Below are 17,888 nucleotides of genomic sequence, written 5' to 3'. Positions count from 1 at the left end.
TCCCTTTGCTGGGACACCTGGGCAACCACCGGGCTATCTGAGCTTTCAGACAGTACTAACAGGAGTGTAGGTGAACCTGCCTCAGAGGTGGAAGAGGCTAATTAGCAAAGCAGTCATATTTTAGATTCGGCTTTACATTATTTTATTTCCCCCTACCCCGCAGCATTGGAAAGGAAAATACCTGTAAAAACCCAGAAGGATCATTTTCTTTGATAACTTCTAGGCAGTACTCCATAAGCCCTGTTGACTGGCGTAGCTTCAGTGTGCAGTGATTTATCTGGTCCCAAACAACCTGGAAAACAAGCAGCAGTACAGTTCTGATGACTGCCTCAACTTACAGTGAATTGTATATGATTATTTCAGAAGAGACAAGAAATGGAAGACTGTGTTAAAGCTATGCTTAATTTAGCTGCCATATGGCCATTGCCATATCTCCATCAGCTACACTCACTTGCTCTGTATTGTAAATACCGATAATTAGCTTGGCAAAATGCTGTGCACAGGGAATCTCAATTTTCAGAGCAGATTAATTGCTCAAAGATTAGGCTTGCTCAGGGCAGAAAAAGCACAGAACATGTTTCTGCATTTGCAGTATTCACATTTACAATCACACTTTCATCAAAATCTGAGCTTTTAAAAAAATCCTTGACTTAAATGCCATGTATTACAGAGGAAAACTGCAGGAGTGGTTTCTTAAAAATCATACTCTATCATTCTCTTCACAACTCACCATTGTTCCTTCTCGGCTTAAGAATGCATTGCTTGAATTAAGAAATTAAAAAGCTACCTCTCATCTCTCCAGATTTTGGACTTGATTCTGCTACCACATGGCTATAGACTAGGCCTAACAGCACTGTGTTTGACAGCACATCTCCTGAGGAACAACAGCCTAATGAATAAACTGCAGAATTACCTGTGCAGTTAGCAGTATGACCTAAGTGTTGGTTCTTGTTAAGCATAGGGGGTTTTATATGCTGATCTCAGGTAGATTTTATTCACTGTTTGTCATGTTAAATTTTTCACTTTAATTTTTCCTTCTGTCTTAAAGACTATTAATGTTACTGGCACTGTAATACCTCAAAATCACATATGCAGTTCAACATTTCAAGAAATGTATCTAAATATTTCTTGACTGCCAGTTTGTTCAACCATTTATAGTTTTTCTCTCCCACCCCCGTAATGCATTTCTTTACTATCCTTTGAGTAAGCATATGGATCTCTGGAGGTGGCTTGCCTGAATTTCGAAGGTTTCAAGAAACACCAACATCCCAAAATCTTACTTGGGGAGAAAGGTTTTCTTGCATTTGGAAGGTCCCAGAACACACACCACACACAGGTTTCACTGACGAGCAGCTCTCAAAAGAGAGACCAAAACCATCAGATAAATAAAAACTGATGGCCTGAGTCAACCAACTGCTGAAGTATATGCCTCATTTTAATCACATAAACACAGTTCCACCAAACTGCTGAACTGGAACCTGTTGAAGGACTTCAGGATTTGGTCACTAGGGATTTTCACAGTGTAAAGGGCTGGGGACTGGACAAAATGCACAGTAATGCCAGAGATCAGCAGCCGTGCTCAGCTGATGAGAGTTGTGCTCACCTTCAGCTTGTGCTCTCGTTCTTTGGTCACCTTTGTGAGCAGTTTTGCCTTTTGTCGCGTTAACGCATCAACCAAGGCATCACACTGAGCAACAAGACAGGCTTCATAATCCAACCCATTCTCCTAGAAGAAGGCAAGAGTCATACTCATCAAAGAAAGCGTATGTTACACCTTACGCTATTGTTCATTCTTACCTGGGTTTCCATTCAGAAAATATTTCCTTTCAAGACTTGGGCTTCTCTGTTGCCTTTCTGATTTAATTATAGCTGCAATAGCTGTCTGCGATAAAACAAAACAGTAACATGCTATGCCACAAAATGGGCTTACTTGAAATCCTGATTTACCATCACTTTCTGGACAACAGATGTAGTACAACATAATGTAAAAATCTAAACCTAACATACACACTGCATAGATATATGAAGGATGGTTCTGCCCTCCCTCTTTTAATTATCTCACTTTAACAACTTGGAAATCACTGACTCTACACCATGAGATTTAGATGAGAATTATTGACCAGAAACTAGTCTACAGGCTTATTAGAAGGAAATTAATCAGGTACAAAGCCCTGAGATTTTGTGTATTGTTTCAAGTACTTTTTAAAAAATAGCTAGTGCTCGGCAGTGGAGACATGTATTTGATTAGCTTTAAAACAAAAAAACATAGAATCATAGAATATTTTTGGTTGGAAAAGTCCTCTAAGAACATTAAGTCCAAACATTAGCCTTGCAGTTTTTTATTCACATTATAGTAAAATTATCTGCTAGGCAAAAGTCCAGTATCTGAGGTATAAAAAACTTGCCCCCACTGAGCCTTGCTCTGGGCCTGGGTATTACAAACCCCTGTCCTACCAATGGTAAACAAACCATGCTACCACACAATCCCACTGCAGATGTAGAAATCTGAGTAGATGGTACTACAAGGTCCTGAACTGTCCCTCCTCCTGGGAATGGCTTTCTCTGGCCGTGGAAATGATGCTGTGGCACCCTTTCAAAGGGAGGTTCTCCTTTGTTTCTTCTGCTCTTGAAAGAAGAAGAAAGTGTTCAAGCTCCTCTTTCCAGGAGATGTTCTGTTGTCCTAGAGGATTTCCTCCCAAATACCCAAATAAGATAAAAAGAAGCATTAACTGTGAGAGATTTTAAACATGTGCTGAAGGAGAAGCATCTCTGTGGAAAGCCAACACACACCCCTACTCATTACTATCTCTTAGCTCTTTTGGTTATGCTTTCCTCTGCTTTTCTGTTCATTGCTTTATCTTCTCTCTTTTGACAGGAAAATTTTCAGCACTGTATTCCCTTCTCGCACTGTGACCCACGCAGCCTGTTCTCCAGCTGAGGGATGCAGGGTCACTCTTCCCTGAGAGGACCCCCCCACAGTCCTAGACCTGCCAGCAAGATGGGTGGGAGGAGAGACACCAGACGGCTCAGTTACTGTTCACAGGTTTGTCTTAGACTCTTCCTGTTTGCGTCTCTCCCTCCTCGGCTTCTATCACACCCAACTCCCTCTTAAGCTTGTTTCCATCCAGCTACTCTTGAAGTGCTGGTTTGCATACAGAGCTTGAATCAGTCAACGGCTGTAGTGCATCATTTCTCTCCTCATTTTCTCTTCACACATCACATGGGGTGTTTGGCGATATGCCTCTTTCAAGTGAGAAAGGATGAAATTGTTACAGCAGATGGGAAAATGTGAAAATCAGATAATGACAGTAACAAGGAGGAGCAAGGAAGCAACAGGGGCAATGAGAAAAAGGCAGCTTCTGAAGAGACCAAGAGATTTAAAAGTAACCTCAGAAAGGAGAAGGGAAGGAGAAAAGAGGGGAAAACAAGATCTGCAAAGCAGGGAAAAGCAGATTATGAATTTGTAAACTGCCCCAGGCAAGATAAAAGCACAGTTCCTGGTAGCTCCAGCAAACTCAGAGAGGAGATGAAGAGTGCAGATGGGTCTCTGGTTTGCATGTACATATTGCTCACTCCTTTGTGTATACACACATTTTAAAGACATTTTTGCTGAGGGGTAAATGTCTGTGTGTTTGTGTGTGGCAATCATCACAAGACTTCTACTAGAAATAACCTGCTCTGAGATGCATGGTCCTGGGTATAAATCTATGCACAGTGGTTACATCTATTGCCCTCCAAATAACAGTCCAAGAAGTCTTTTTTTTGTTCCAGACACCAAAGGTGCACATCAGCTCACAACACACTGTGGTGGGTTGACTCTGGCTGGATGGCAGGTGCCTACCAAAGCTGTTCTGTCACGCTGCTGTCTCCATGGGGTCACAGGTCCTGCCAGGAGCCTGCTCCACCATGGGCTTCCCAGGGGGTCACAGCTTCCTTCCAGCATCCACCTACTCCAGCATGGGGTCTCCCATGGGCTGCAGGTGGATCTCTGCTCCACCATGGACCTCCATGGGCTGCAGGGGGACAGCTGGTCTCACCATGGTCTGCACCATGAGTTGCAGAGGAATCTGCTCTGGTGCCTGGAGCAGCTCCTGCGTTCCTTCTTCACTGACCTTGGTGTCTGCAGAGTTGTTTCTCTTACATGTTCTCACTCCTTGCTCCAGATGCAATTGTGCAAGCTTTTTTTCCCCTTTTTCAATATGTTATCCCAGAGGTGCTACCACCATCGCCTTGGCCAGAGGCAGGTCCAACTTGGAGCCAGCTGGCATTGGCTCTATCAGACACAGGGGAAGCTTCTAGCACCTTCTCACAGAAGCCACCCGTGTGGTCCCGTTGCTACCAAAACCTTGCCACACAAACCCAATATACACATGTAAACCCTTTCCCCTCAAATAGTGTGGCTGTACCAAATCTGCCTACCAGGAGTGTTCCCTCGTATGTGCCATCATCAAATGCTGCTTGAGCATCACCTGGGAAGAGTATAATTTGTCATGGGAGAAAACGATGCCAGGGAGCTCATTAAGGGTTAAAGTGTTTGGGTGATCATCTCAGAGCTGTGCCCCAGCTTTGTTTTACTTAGGAATACATATGCAGCTGATTAGTCCTGCTGTTTTGGTTTGCTGAAATCTGGTGTTCTCACTCAGACTCATGCTGGAAGCTGGCTCAACATGTGGGGGCCAGACTTAGCTTTGAGCCCAGACATGCCTAAATGCTAGAGGGCGATTGCTGGGTACAATTTCCTCTTCTGAGTTATCCTCTAGCATTTTAAGCAATGAGCAGTATCAATGAAATGGCTCTGTCTTTTGATCTAATTGTAGCAGTTCCCTTATGCAAAGCAATTTGGCAATTATTTTAATATAACACATTAAAGGATCTTCCAGCATAGTCATAATAGTCATAATAGGCCACCTTTAGGTTTCAGGAGGGAAAAATACACTTTTAATGGAGCTAGGTGACTCAAGAAAAGACTGGTGATAGTCTACTGTTTTGGATGAGTTATCTCATCCTAAAATAGCTGTTCATACCTACAGGAAGAACTCCTCTCTAGAGGGACCTGTCCTTCTCCTTGGGCAACGAAAGCAGCTGAAATGACTAGGTTAGATGAGCTACATAATTTCTAAATAGGCTAAGTCAGCTGAGAGAAACCTCACGCTGTGCCTAAAACTTGGCATGTGGCAGGTGCCAGTTGGTGGCTTTGCACCGGTTTCTTTCAGTTAAATGTCCTTCTTTTTTTACCAGTTTCCCAGTCTTTCTTTGTTCCCTTCCCCACCTGGTCGCAAAGGACTGTGAGGGCGGGTAGCTCTGCTTCCCTGTGGCAACCTGAGAGCCTGGGCAGCATTTGGGGCACAAATTCATCATTTGGAGTGTGAAGTGGAATTTTAATGATTAAATTCTAAACCAAATACAGATTTTTGAACTTCTGCTGTGGCTTTCTCTTAGTAACAGGAACAGGACTTGCTTATTGATGAAAGATGGGCAAGGAGCAGAGCAGGCAGATCGCAGAGCAGATGATGTATCTCCCATAGAAAACCCAATGCCACAGAGCACTGCTGCTGCGGATCAGTGTCCCCTCCTGGGCGCTGTGAAGTTCAAACTAGAGCCACACTCTGCAGGGTGAGAAGGACCTTAAGAATCATCAGACCTCCAGCAACGATGAGTCTAAATTTGGTTGAAAATGGGACTTGTTATGTTTGGGGTTTGTGCCCTCAATTACTGCACTCACCATGAGCCCTTTTACGGCTATTAAAGCGGGGCATGAAAATAGCTTCTGCTTCAATAAATGACCACATTAATTTAGCAGAATTTCTTTCTTCTTTTTTTTTTGACTTCCTAAAAATACTCTAATAAACAGGTTGACTGGATTTGGTGCAGAAACAAGTACATTTTTAGAAAATGTAAGATGAAAAACAAGCAGTAAATTTTGAATGTGTTAAAATGAGAACTTATCCTAAATGCCCAATTCAAGCAATCACAGTCAGGAAGGAGCCCAGAAGCATGACCGATGGATTCAATCAAATACTAATCAACACAGCTCAGATGTCCAGTATTGAGTATCAGCTTCTTGCAATAAACAGCAAGCAATCTAGAAGCTAAGAGGGGCTTGCAGGCATTATTTGATGAATAATTTTGCCTAGCAAATCCATTCAAGAAAGGTTAGATGATTCTGGGAAAGAGGAGAACGGCACAGGAGACAAAGTCATCAAATAAATTATTCACTCAGTTCTATTGATTACTGTATTATCAAAACAGCTAATATTCTACAGTTACCTGGATCTGCTGCAATAAATTTTTCAGCTGAACCAAAAATTCTTTAGCTTCCTTTGCTTTATCTGAAACACCATTTAAAGCCTGAGACAGCTGTGCCTGAAAGAGAAAAAAAGAGGAAAAAAATAAAGGAAAAATGAGAGATAAAATGCAAATGTGTTTCTTACTAATCCTTGGGTTTGATGATTAATAATGTGCTGAAAGGCTTATTTGCTGTTGCATGTATTCTTACATGTGCCGAGTGTTTGTGCTAGAAAATAATAGTTAAGATTTTAATTGTAGTAAGATTTAATAAAGGTGAAATATGCATGTGGGGGCAGTCAAGTATTGTGTCTGCACATTCTACTTTATTGCAGTGACTCGGTAAGTCAAATACCTTTTAATAAGAGAGCTACCTACATATATAAGGAGATAATAGCCTTAGACAGTAGCATCTGTCATGCTGAAAAATCCCAAAGTGCTTTCCAAAATGGCAATTTTATTTTTTGTCAAAGCCTGAATTCTTTATAAGTGTGTTAGATCCTACCAAACTTGAGATACACTAGGACTTCAAAGACAACTCTGCATTTTCAGACTTCATAGTAATGTCCCTTTGGGGCTCCAGTTTCCCATGCTCCAAGCCAAAAAAAGGGTGAATATTTCTGGAAAAGTTGGAGCAAACTTTTCCTCTAACTTTTGACTGGTGAGACATATGGAACATGTCTTTTGTAAGTCCACACTGAAGATCTAACCTCACCTTTCTTCAGCTGGCACCTGAGATTTCTAAACCAAAACAAAAGCTTCTCAACTCACTTCCAGGATGGGAAGGAAATGGTGGTTCTGCCCCCAGCAGACCCAGAATGACCACAGTCTCACCGGAGCAGCCCCAGTGCAGCTTCTGGAAGCCCAGTTGGGATTCCAGAACACATATTGCCCTGCTTGTCAGCCCATGGCAAGCCCAGATCCAGCACTACTTCTCCATGCAGACATAATGCAGAGTGACCAGAGAGGTCTCGTCAGGAGTGTCCTGCAGGTCAGACACTCTCTTCATGGGTCTACTCCTCAGGCGGTCTGGGCAACTATCAGATTGCCAATGCCCATCCTCACCAAATGGATATGGCAACTGACATCAGGAAAGGGAAGATGAAGTATCTTTGCTAACATCAGGCTTTCAGAAGGTTGCTGCCTCCTGTTTCCTTGGGACTAGAATGTGTCTTGAGACAGAGCCCTGTATGTAGGAAGGCACAAAGGTTACAAGCCTCTGAGAGGAGACCCAACTGAAATTAAGTAAGTCACCACTCATTCTCTGCTTCACTCTTGCTCCTGGAGCAAAGTAAATCACTCCATCCCTGAAAAGGGCACACAGCTCCCTTCTTCAGGATGTCAAAGTTTGGAGCTTACCTCCTGCCTGAGTGTCTCCTACTCATCCTCCTCTTCTGCTGGCTCACTGGCGCAGGACAGGAGCGAGCAGAGCCTGGCAGCTGGCCTGGGCACTTCACAGCCCAGTGCCCAGGCAGAGGCACTGCCCAGCCCCGTGCAGCTCTGCGCCGAGTAGGTACAAACCCTCACTGGGAGCTGGGGCAGAACTGCAAAGCAATCCTACTGTGTTTCCCTCATATTCACACAAACTTTTCCGTTTCAGCACTAGTGCTAAATTGGAAAATAATATAAAATAATATAAACCAATATAAAATAATATACTAAAACTCATTTGTAGCAAAGGTACATTGCTGTGTATGTATCTTAATATTTGAATATCAAAATTATCTTACACAAATTCCTGACACTTCACAAAAATTTGTATTTTATATCAATGGTATCTGAAGTCACAGAACCAAGCTGTAAGTCCTTGAAAGAGTCTCTATTTTCTATCAGAACAGCCTATCGGGACTTCAGATCAGCTCTCCACAGGCTGACTGTGGTTGCCAGAGTTAAAACCTCATCCTTCTTTGACTGCACTTTCTTCTCTATCCACAAGACACATTTGAGCCTTTGGTTTGTCAAGCTGGCACAGGACAAGGTAGAAGCAGCATATGACCAAGTGGCTGTGCAGCAAGCGAGAAAGACATAGGTGGCAAAAGAATGGTATGCTCTGCCATGCTCGACCAAATTGTAGCAGGGAGGCAAGGGCTCCTTTTTATCAAATGAAAACCAATGACTGGTCCTAACAAAAGTACAACTTCCACTCTTCCAACATCTGACTTATCTCTCAAGTCATTTCACAGTGCATTTCACCAGATAAGAAGAACCAAAAGCTGTATGTGGGCATCACAGCAGCTATAGAAAACTGAATCACTTGCAGATGAATTGTAACCAGCATATGTACGATGGCAATTAGCACAGTCACACCTGGCTCCCAGCTCCCATTGCAACGAGCTGCAGTAGAAACTATGCGATGTCTTCGTTCAAAGGGCTTGTAGGCAAATCGTGTTCATTAAAACCTGTGGCTGCATTAACACAACTGCAGCATGATGCCAAGGAGAAGACCAGATCTCCATTTGTGAAACCCACTTAGAGATAATAGCCTTGTTTTTCCAAGCATTTGTAAAAGATACCTTACAAAGCAGTGGAATTCAGTCATGCTAAAATCAAGTGGAGTTACATGACTAAGCCCTCAGTCGACCAACCAAGCCATGAAAAATGCCCTGTACACTCAGAGCAATCTTTTGTGCTGCAGAAATATTTACTGAAACGTTACAAGCTCTGTTGACTGCAACAGTTTATAATTCATGTCAAACAGTATTCTACCTGGTGCAATCTTTAATAACTGGTCTTGCAACCAAAAATATGGATGCTGGATATGGATACCAAGTTTCTACTTCTATCAAACACAGGAACAGAGGGATAATGAGGGTGAGTAATTAAACCCAGATGGGCATGGAAGACCAATGCTTCCTTTGATTTTAGAAAATGAACCAGATAATGCCAACATCCTTTTTCAACTGAACAATTCACACTCATTTAACTTGTTTTCTCTCCATCTCTCTTTAGCAGTAGATTAACTATTGATTAGATAAGCTTACCCTCGTGCTGAATCCTGAAACAGCCCTCATGTTTTTGGGAACACAACTCTTCTAGCCAGACATTTGGAATCCAACACTTGGTTTCAACTGCCTGCCTGCCTGGCCTTTACAGACCTCTCCAGCTGTGGCTTTTTCCAGTATTTTGGTATATATACAACCATTGCAAATGGCCAGAGTTGAAATGTGTCCACCCTCATTCCTCCTATTGGTAGGTCAAAAGGCATACCAACTTAAATCTGGCAACAGTGACATTGTTCTCGCAATGAAGACCTAAAAGGACTTAACTTTGGCAGTAGACTTTAAAAATACAGTTTTACTTAAAAACCTTGAACTGCTAGTCCAGATGCACAGTTCACGCAAGTGAATACTATGAAGTCCAACACAGTCAATAGATTTACACTGATCTATGCCGTTGGGGCCCTGATGTTATTCTACACCATTTTAATTCCTCTGCAGGAGATGTTATGTACAGCAGAGTAAAGGGGAAACCTGCACCATTAACACAGGCCAACCAATCTAGTACAGCTTTCATGCCAGCAGTACAGCTGTGGGCAAATGCACTTTACATTGCACTGTATCGACAAGTCCATATATTCTGTAATTTGCCACTAAACCCCTATACAAGGCCCAGACAAAGAAGTAGTCAAACAGTTTGAACAAAAGGCTGATCCAGAAGTGGTCTGGAAAAGCAGTTCTACAGTCAGCAGAAAAAACATTTGAAGTCTGTGGTTGTGGGATGAAACTGTGTCCTGAGAGGCAGGGAAATAGCTCTGGCAGCCTTTCTTAGATGAAGAATACCAGCCACTGGCCTTAGAAGGAGTTAAGCAAGTGCTTATCAGCTGATGGTGAACAACTGTCAATCTGTCAAATTTACTGGGCTAAGGACACTTATGGACAAGCCCTTCCAGCTGCCTCTACCAGCTACACCTGGAGCACCTGGAGAGAACACACAAAGCTTGAATTACGTTTGGCACACCACTCAATGTAAGTAATTTATGGTTTGGCCAAAGTAACTATAGGTAATAAACTTCTAGAAATTGCTGTATCTGAGAACTATTTCTAAGCAGAAATATCTAATTCCAAAACAATTTAGCTGAATGAATGTGAGCTGATGATTTAGGCTCCCTGGCTATATGGTTCCATTATATTTATCTTCTGTCAAGTGCATTGTTCTAGGAAAAATAATATTCACAAGAGCACAATTTTGGAGTCCCCAAATTAGTTGATTTTGAGTATTTTTTTTTCTTTCACTAGAACATCCATATTAATTGAGTCTGTAAATCCAGAGAAAAATCACATTCGGTGATATTCGCAGAAAAAAAATGCAGTAAAATACAAACCACCAGGGTATTGTTCTTGCTTTTAACGATGTTTGACAGTAGGAAAGAAAGAAAATGACTAATTGTGCACCTCAGTAACACCAGAGTTTATCACATTGTTCAAAAAGGCATCAAATAGTTTTAACTCAAGGAACTCTATAATACAGCACAAGCTGGTCTCTCACATCCCAAAACATCAACCACACTTGCACAGTGAACTCAGTCCCTGCTTGTTAAAATAATTCTGCTCAGAAGTGCATTCTGCCATTGGCATAAGCAGCAACAGCTGTGAATTTGTAATCTGCTCCTTTTGGGCCAGGAGAACTTCTCTGCACAAACACCTGTCACCTTAGCAATGAGACGGCTGAGCCCTTGGCAGGGATCATTCAAACTGAAACATGCACTGAAGAAGTTTGTCTTTCTCAGATGGACAAACTATGCAGATGACCCTGAGGGGCATCTCTTTTTAATCCTAATATCAAAAGTGAGGTTTTTGCCTTGCCAAATGTCTTCATCCATTCCAGGGATGAAGAGGCCAATGTTGATTTTGTCCTCTCCCTTTACTGCTAACTGTAGCAGGGTGTGAGAAGGGAATCCTGTGGCCAGCACAGCTGGCCAAGCACTTTTTGCACCACCCTGGGGGAAGTCCCTTCTACCCAGTACAGCAGGAAGCTCCAAAGCACCGCTCTCAGTACTCAGGTATTGGAAATCCCCTCTGTACATTTATACGTTTAAACTCATAATTTGTCCAGGGTCCACCTTTCTTAGCAAGAAACTTCTAAGGTCATGTCTTGCTCTTTATTCAAATGGTTGCAAAGTCTTATTTTTAAGAAGGAGAGCGTGGCCAAGTGACCCAGCAGCTCTACTAGAACTCGGCAAATTGCCTGTGCTGTAGAACAGCTGGCTCTGAGGTCTTCCCATGGGGGCTCACAGGGGAGCATGAATTGGACAGACCATGACATCATGTGAATCAGAAAAAGTTTTACTTGTCCCCAGACCCCATCTGTTCTACAATTCTTTACTCATCATGAAGGTCCCTCCAGTGATTCCTCCTGGCCTCTTCGGGAACTGTGTAGGAGGGGAGACCTCTTTGAGGCCCAGGAGACGACATCATGTCCTGTAATCCTCCCTATCATGCTTTCCTCTCTAAAACATTCAGGTGGCTCTAGGCCACTCTCCCGCATTGACACTTGTTGGGAAATGGCTGTAGCAGCTCCCACTGAGTCCAAGGTGAAAGGAAGGAATGATAACCCTGTCTCCTCACAGGCAGTTGCTGCCTTCTGCAAGAGGGCAGGATGGCCAAGGATCCTGTGGAAAGCAAACAAGTTAGTGCAACAGACTCACTAATCCCAGGTATCTGAGGCCTGGTTGAGGCTGAGACTTGCTGGCTGAGATAAGGTGATGCCAACATGGGAGGGAATCTGTGGGGTTTTTAACCCTGAGCAGAGGGTGCAGGGTCATTGAGTAGTCAGGAAAGAACCTAAGAGCACCAAGCCAAGAGAAAAAAGTCTGTGAGGATGCTGGACGTGAAGTGGCCTTATGTCTCACAAACTCCGACCCAATGTCAGGGGCCTGGGATGAACAAATCCCAGGACCCAGCATTGCCCCGGCTTCTCCTGGCTGGCCAACGGGACTCACCTTGTGCTGCTTCCACATGGCGCCCAGGGCCTTCACGTCGTGTTTGCTGTGCTTGCCCTCCTCCAGGCACTGGTAGCAGACGGGGCTGCGGCAGCTCACGCAGTACATGCTGTAGTTCTCCAGGTCGTGCTCGGCGCACGTCGGCACCTTGCGGCCGCCGCCCGCCCCCTTCCCGCCACCGCTGCCGTCGCCGCCGGGGGCGCCCGGCTGTCCGGGCGGCGGCGTCAGGCGGTGCTTGGCGAAGGGCCCGCGGGCCGGGTGGCAGCGGAGCTGGCAGGCGGAGCAGTACAGCACCTCGCACTGCTCGCACAACACGGCGGCCGGCTCGGGCGGGCTGCGGTCACAGAGCTGGCACTTGGCGGCGGCGGCGGCGGCGGCGCGGCCCTGCTGGTAGCGCTGCACGATGGCCTCCAACAGCCGGTTGCGCTGGAAGCCGCGGAGGCCCCGCTGGTCCAGGGAGGCGCTCCGGTGGCACTGCGGGCAGGTGAGGGAGGAGCTGGCGGGGCCGGCGCCCCGCGGAGCCGCTGCCGCTCCCGGGGGCGCCGGCACCAGCGGCAGCACCCGCACGCCGTTTGGGGACTTCAGGCTGGGGGTGTAAGAGCCGTAGCCGCTGTCGGTCTCGCTGTGCAGGCTCAGCTTGTCCGCGTGGTCCCCGCCGCCGGCCGCGCATTCCGAGTCCGGGCAGGCGGCGGGGCCCGCGGCCGCTCCCGGCCCCGGCGCGGCGGCTGCGGGGGGCGCGGGGCCTCGCGGGTGGAGCAGGGGCGGCAGGTGCTGCTCGCTCTCCGGGGTCTGCACGGCGATGGTGCGGGCGCAGGGCAGGCAGACATTGTGCGAGCAGGGCAGGATGATGGGCTCCCGGAAGAGCGAGCCGCACACCGGGCACTTCAGCTCCTCTTCCATGGCCGCGGCGCCGCTTTGTGCGTGCGGGGCGCGGGTGGGCTCAGGCGGGCGGCGCAGGATCGCCGCCGGCTCCCCCCATCCCCCGCGACGCCCCTCGCAGCCTACCTCCCCTCCGGGCGCCGCGGCGGGGCCGGGAGGGCTCCGGCCGCGGCTGCCGCGCCGGGCCGTTCAGCACCCGCTGGGGTAGACAGCTCCGCGCGGCGGGGCCGGGCAGTGTCGGGGCCGGGGCCGCGGCCGGAGGAGCCTCCCGGCGCTGGAGGCTGCTTGGGGCGGGCGAAAACCTCAGTCCCAGCCGCGGCTCGGGCGGGAACCGCCGTGAGGCTCTTCTGGCGTTGGAGCATAGAGTAATAATATATGGGGAAGGGAGGCGGGGGGAGGAGGGAGGGCAGGAGTAGGAAGGGGCGGGAGGAGCCCTTTCCAGCAAATAAGTGATCGCTCTCTCTACGGCTGGGGACAGCGGAAAACATTTTTTAAAGGATCTCTATCCAACGATATCTTTATATGTTTAAATAAAGCCATTGTTTGGGTAGCGAGCTGAACGCAGGCGGGGTTTAGTTATCCCTAGTAGCCCTTTCTCCCCTCCCCGCAGAAAGGAGAAAGGAGGACGCTTGCCAACAAACTAAGAGGGTGCCTCTCCTTCACACGGATCTCACCATGCTGGAGCACAACCGATACGCCCTAAACGTCAGGGTCTGTTAGAGGGAAGAATGAAAAAGGGCTTAAGAGAGAAACACGAACCCTGGTTACAAACGCTGTGGCTGGAAGGGGCGGGAGAGTGTAGCGAGTGGGGAGACGTGCCGCATCGCCCAAGCTCTAGCTGTGTAACCCCAACAGAAATGTGCTGCGAAGATAAATCAGGGATGACAGCTGAGAGTTTATGAACTGAAAATAACCATCCTTAGAAGAAAGAAACCAGCAGTGGGAAATCCCCCATCTGTTTTGTTTACATATGCTTAGCGTAAATGTAACAGTGGTTTGTTTTCATAGTGAAGAGATTATACACAAAAGTGATTTCACTGCTTTATTATCATTATTATTATTTTATTCATCTGTCTTGTTTAAAAGCCACTTCTGTATTACCTTCAGTTCCATAAGCAGATCCTAATTTTTTGTTTGGTTTAAAATGCAGCCTTGTTTCAGAGCAGCTATTTTAAAATGCAGAACTAACTGGCATCAAGTGAAAAAAAAAAGAAAAAACCACCCAAAAAACGAACCCAGAACATATTAAATGCATCATCTCTCATCATAATGTTGTTTAGTATATTATGAGCATTTTGTGACACTTGGTAAGAAAGGATTTTCTAGTTTCAGGTTTTGCTTTTGCCAGATTATTAAAACTGTTGAAGCATAGAAAAGGAGGAATGGGGATAGAGAGTAGGAATATATTAAAGGTTCCTTTTTTTTTTTTTTAAGTCTTTCCTCTCTACTGTGTTCCTTCTTGTATCTTGCCTAGCAATTCTCATGACAAGCTGAGGGGAAAAAAAGTCCTGAGGGGTTTAAAGCTTTGTAGTTCCCCAGCTCAAGGGGGAAAGGGGCAGGTTTGTCCTCTGGTGCACAAAATAAACAGAGCTGACCCATATAAACCTGCTTTTCTTCTGGCTAGGTATCTTCTTCTTTTATGTGACCTCTGTGCCAAGATTGAGAGTTGATTGACTGACTGGCTACTTCCAGCCAGAAACCTCAGCAGTGCAAGAAATGTTCTGAAACACCACTGATTTCAGTTACCTTATGCTACTACTTTGCAAGGGAAAGCTGTGAGTGGAATGCTGTGATCTTCATGGTCTCTGTTCTCTGCTCTACCATCTGCCAGCAGTGGGAGCGGGTGTATGCTAAACATTCCTTGCAGACCTATAGGTGAATTCAAGTCAAAAATTTCATGCCTATGTTGGAAGCCATAATCCTAAAGGTAATCAGGATGGCATGGTAGCTTTTTACTGGACTTCTGCTTTCTTTCTTTACACATCCTGTGTGTAAGGTGCCAGTGATCATAACCTGTAATGGTAGCATCAGGTCTGAGACATCTGCGCAAAAGTGGGTATATCAGTCAGGAAGCGGTGGAAATATAAAGGTAGCAACACCGAACCTGTGCAGCTCCCCTTCACAAATGTTTTCTAGCCAGGGCTTCCAACTTCCAGAGTTCTAATATACTGAATTTTACATTTCTATTTTGAATGCTACTCTAGAGTTTATTTCAAATCCTACAATTGTTTGTGCTTGACTACAGAGGGGAATGGCAAGAAAGAAACCATCTCTGAAGTACAAACACTCTTTCAAACTGAACTTTTCTCCTCCTCTCCACAAACCTGACTTGGCCTGAGGGCATATTGCCATAAGATGACATTTGAAACAGAGATCAAAAAGGGATGTCGTCTTATCTGTACTGTGGTGTGACTTTTACTTCATTCAGGGTCTTTTTTCACCTGCTTTCGAAATTTGTCTGAAACATTTATGCCCAGGAGAGCTATGGCTTTGGGAGCAGGGAGATCTATGTGGTCCAGTGCTCCCATTTACTATCCCACTGATCCCAGCACAGCTCTTGTTTCCCAGGAACTGTAGAGTTTGAATGCAGAAACCACCATCCCCACAGCACCACATAGTTCTGGTGGAACTAGCACCTACTGTAGCGATACTCAATGCTCTGATGGGTTTAGGTTGCAGAGCACAGATTTTCCTCCTGATGACAAATATTTATCTATATAACTGTAAGTGCATTGATGATGATGGAGGTCAACTGTCAAAACACTGCTGTCATCCTTACTACTCCAGAGGCCAGAACATAAAATGATCTAAGCATTGAAAAATGACACTGAACTTGAGCAGACTGACTTTGGACACTGTGACTCTTGCTGAGGAACAGATCACACCAAGTCGATCCCACTGATTTTAATGGAGGTAATCATAAAGCACTGAGCCTGATAGAATCGGGACTTTACTATGTTTTGTAATCAAGCCAGTTTTATAATGGAGATGATCGCTATGATTTTTTGTCTTTTTATGTTCAAATGAGTCTTTAATCTGTTAGAGCTATAACAGTGTATGGATAACCTAGAAACCCTATTCTGGAAGTCTTGGCTTTGATCTTTATTTTAATACTTCAGTATCACTAGTATCATCCCCTTAAACTATTTACCCTCTGTAAGAACTTATTAGCATCTTTTATGTCCCCCCGACAAGAAAAAAGCCAATTAAGTTTATTTATAAATTTATATTAGGAAAAAAAAGATAAGGCAGGTTGCAGTACAACCCCTCCAACCCCTCAGTAAGGAGATTTGATTAATCTTTTTTTTTCTTTTTTTCTTTTTTTCTTTTTTTTTCGGGAGGGGGCATTTTTCTGTTCCTTTTCTTGTACCTTTTTGTATTTTATATTGCCCTTACACATTAATCCCTTTCCAATTAGTTTTCCATCTTTCTTTTCTCATTTTTTTCCTTCAATAGCTGTCTACCCAAGTCCCATCACTTTCTTCAGTTTTCTTTTACCACTGCTATTTCCCCACAGAGAGCTTTCTGATTCCAGTATTCCAGCATTGCTTCTGCTAATGGACATCACTCCAAGCACACATTCTGTGGTTTGAAGGGTAACAGAGTAAAAAGGGATCTTATCTCCACAGGTACTTGTTCTGTTGCAAAAAGAAGGACAGAGAGAGAGTTCAAAAGAGCAGAGAAGACAAAATGCAGCTGGGTTCATGCCGGTAGCTTGTGTGGCGGTGTAAGATGAAGAGCTTTGCTGCCTCGTTATAAATGCAGGGCGCTTAATATCAGTGGAGGATGCCCTCAGCAACCATTGTGGCCAACACAGCTGCAATGGCTGGTCATTTATGAATTTTAGGGTGGAGTAGTAACCAGTGGCTGTGTGGTTTGCTACACACACCCCCCCACCCACCCACCCCTTGGCATTGCTCTGACGCATGACAAACAACAGACCACACACTTATCTCTCCTCTTTGCTTGTTCTTTATCATGTTCTTTACCAAGACTCTTCTTCTCAACATTACCAGCTCCAGTTGATGCATGGGAGGGTAGGCTTTCACCATGGCTCAGAGGAAAAGCTGATATATATGGTCTGCAGGGCAGGACAGCTTTGGAAATGGTAGCTATGTGCTACACCTTGCCTTCTTTCCTTGGTTTTGTAGATTTACTTTAGGTACATTATGTAGGTGTAACAGTTTTGAAATTGGTTTACTTCTGGGTTTTTTTTTTTGAGCATGCATTCAAGTAGCTATTCTGTTACTTAGGGTTTTCAAATGTTTGCACATTGATCTGTTCATGAAATGAACGAAGGCAGAGCTTGGCAGGAGCCCAGAAGAGTGCCACAGAAGCATGGCTGCTGATAAAAAGCTTATCTGTTGACTAGCAGAGACTGTATCTGTAATAGAAATGCAGCTACATATTGAATTTCCTCTGTCAGAGGAATAAATCAGCCATAAAAAATATAATTCACAACAGAGGACAATTCTATACAATGGAATTTTATCCAGACTGTCTGCTGAGTATATACTTGTTATGATGGTTAAATGGCAAAAAATGATGCTTGACTCTAAACATTGTTTGACAAATACTCACACTTCTAAATCTGTTTCAGCAGTCTATGAATGAAATTCGATACAGAGGAAAATACTGCTTTACACATATATGCCAACAAAAAGTGGTAGGTTGGCACAGACAAATTTCAGCAAGAGGTTGGTTTCAATACTTCTTAATGAATTTGGACTGAAAAGAAAGCACAAAAGGCACTAACCTATAATCAGGACTCTTGAGAAATAAGAAC

The 17,888-nt window shown here is 44.8% G+C and overlaps 1 protein-coding gene across 5 annotated transcripts in view; it reads right to left on the bottom strand.

The window, feature by feature from the left end:
• Positions 1–13,269, bottom strand: part of TRIM67 (tripartite motif containing 67) — a 40,080-nt gene extending 26,811 nt beyond the window's left edge. For 3 of the 5 annotated variants that reach the window (XM_065834603.2, XM_065834605.2, XM_065834604.2), the window contains exons 1-4: positions 12,224–13,268; positions 6,268–6,363; positions 1,604–1,726; positions 182–292 (exon numbers count right to left, since the gene is read on the bottom strand). In XM_065834603.2, the coding sequence (XP_065690675.2) occupies positions 182–292; positions 1,604–1,726; positions 6,268–6,363; positions 12,224–13,123 (1,230 nt within the window). In that variant the 5' untranslated portion in view covers positions 13,124–13,268. Of the gene's footprint in view, positions 1–181; positions 293–1,603; positions 1,727–6,267; positions 6,364–12,223 lie in introns of all 5 variants that reach the window. The other 2 variants (XM_071806334.1, XM_071806335.1) reach the window with 2 other exon arrangements.
• Between the last annotated feature and the right edge of the window lie 4,619 nt (positions 13,270–17,888).

The sequence above is a fragment of the Patagioenas fasciata genome, chromosome 3 (genome assembly GCF_037038585.1).
Source record: "Patagioenas fasciata isolate bPatFas1 chromosome 3, bPatFas1.hap1, whole genome shotgun sequence".
Classification (NCBI taxonomy): Eukaryota; Metazoa; Chordata; class Aves; order Columbiformes; family Columbidae; genus Patagioenas; species Patagioenas fasciata.
Note: the sequence above shows the minus strand (reverse complement) of the source record. Positions and strands in the feature narration are given on the sequence as shown.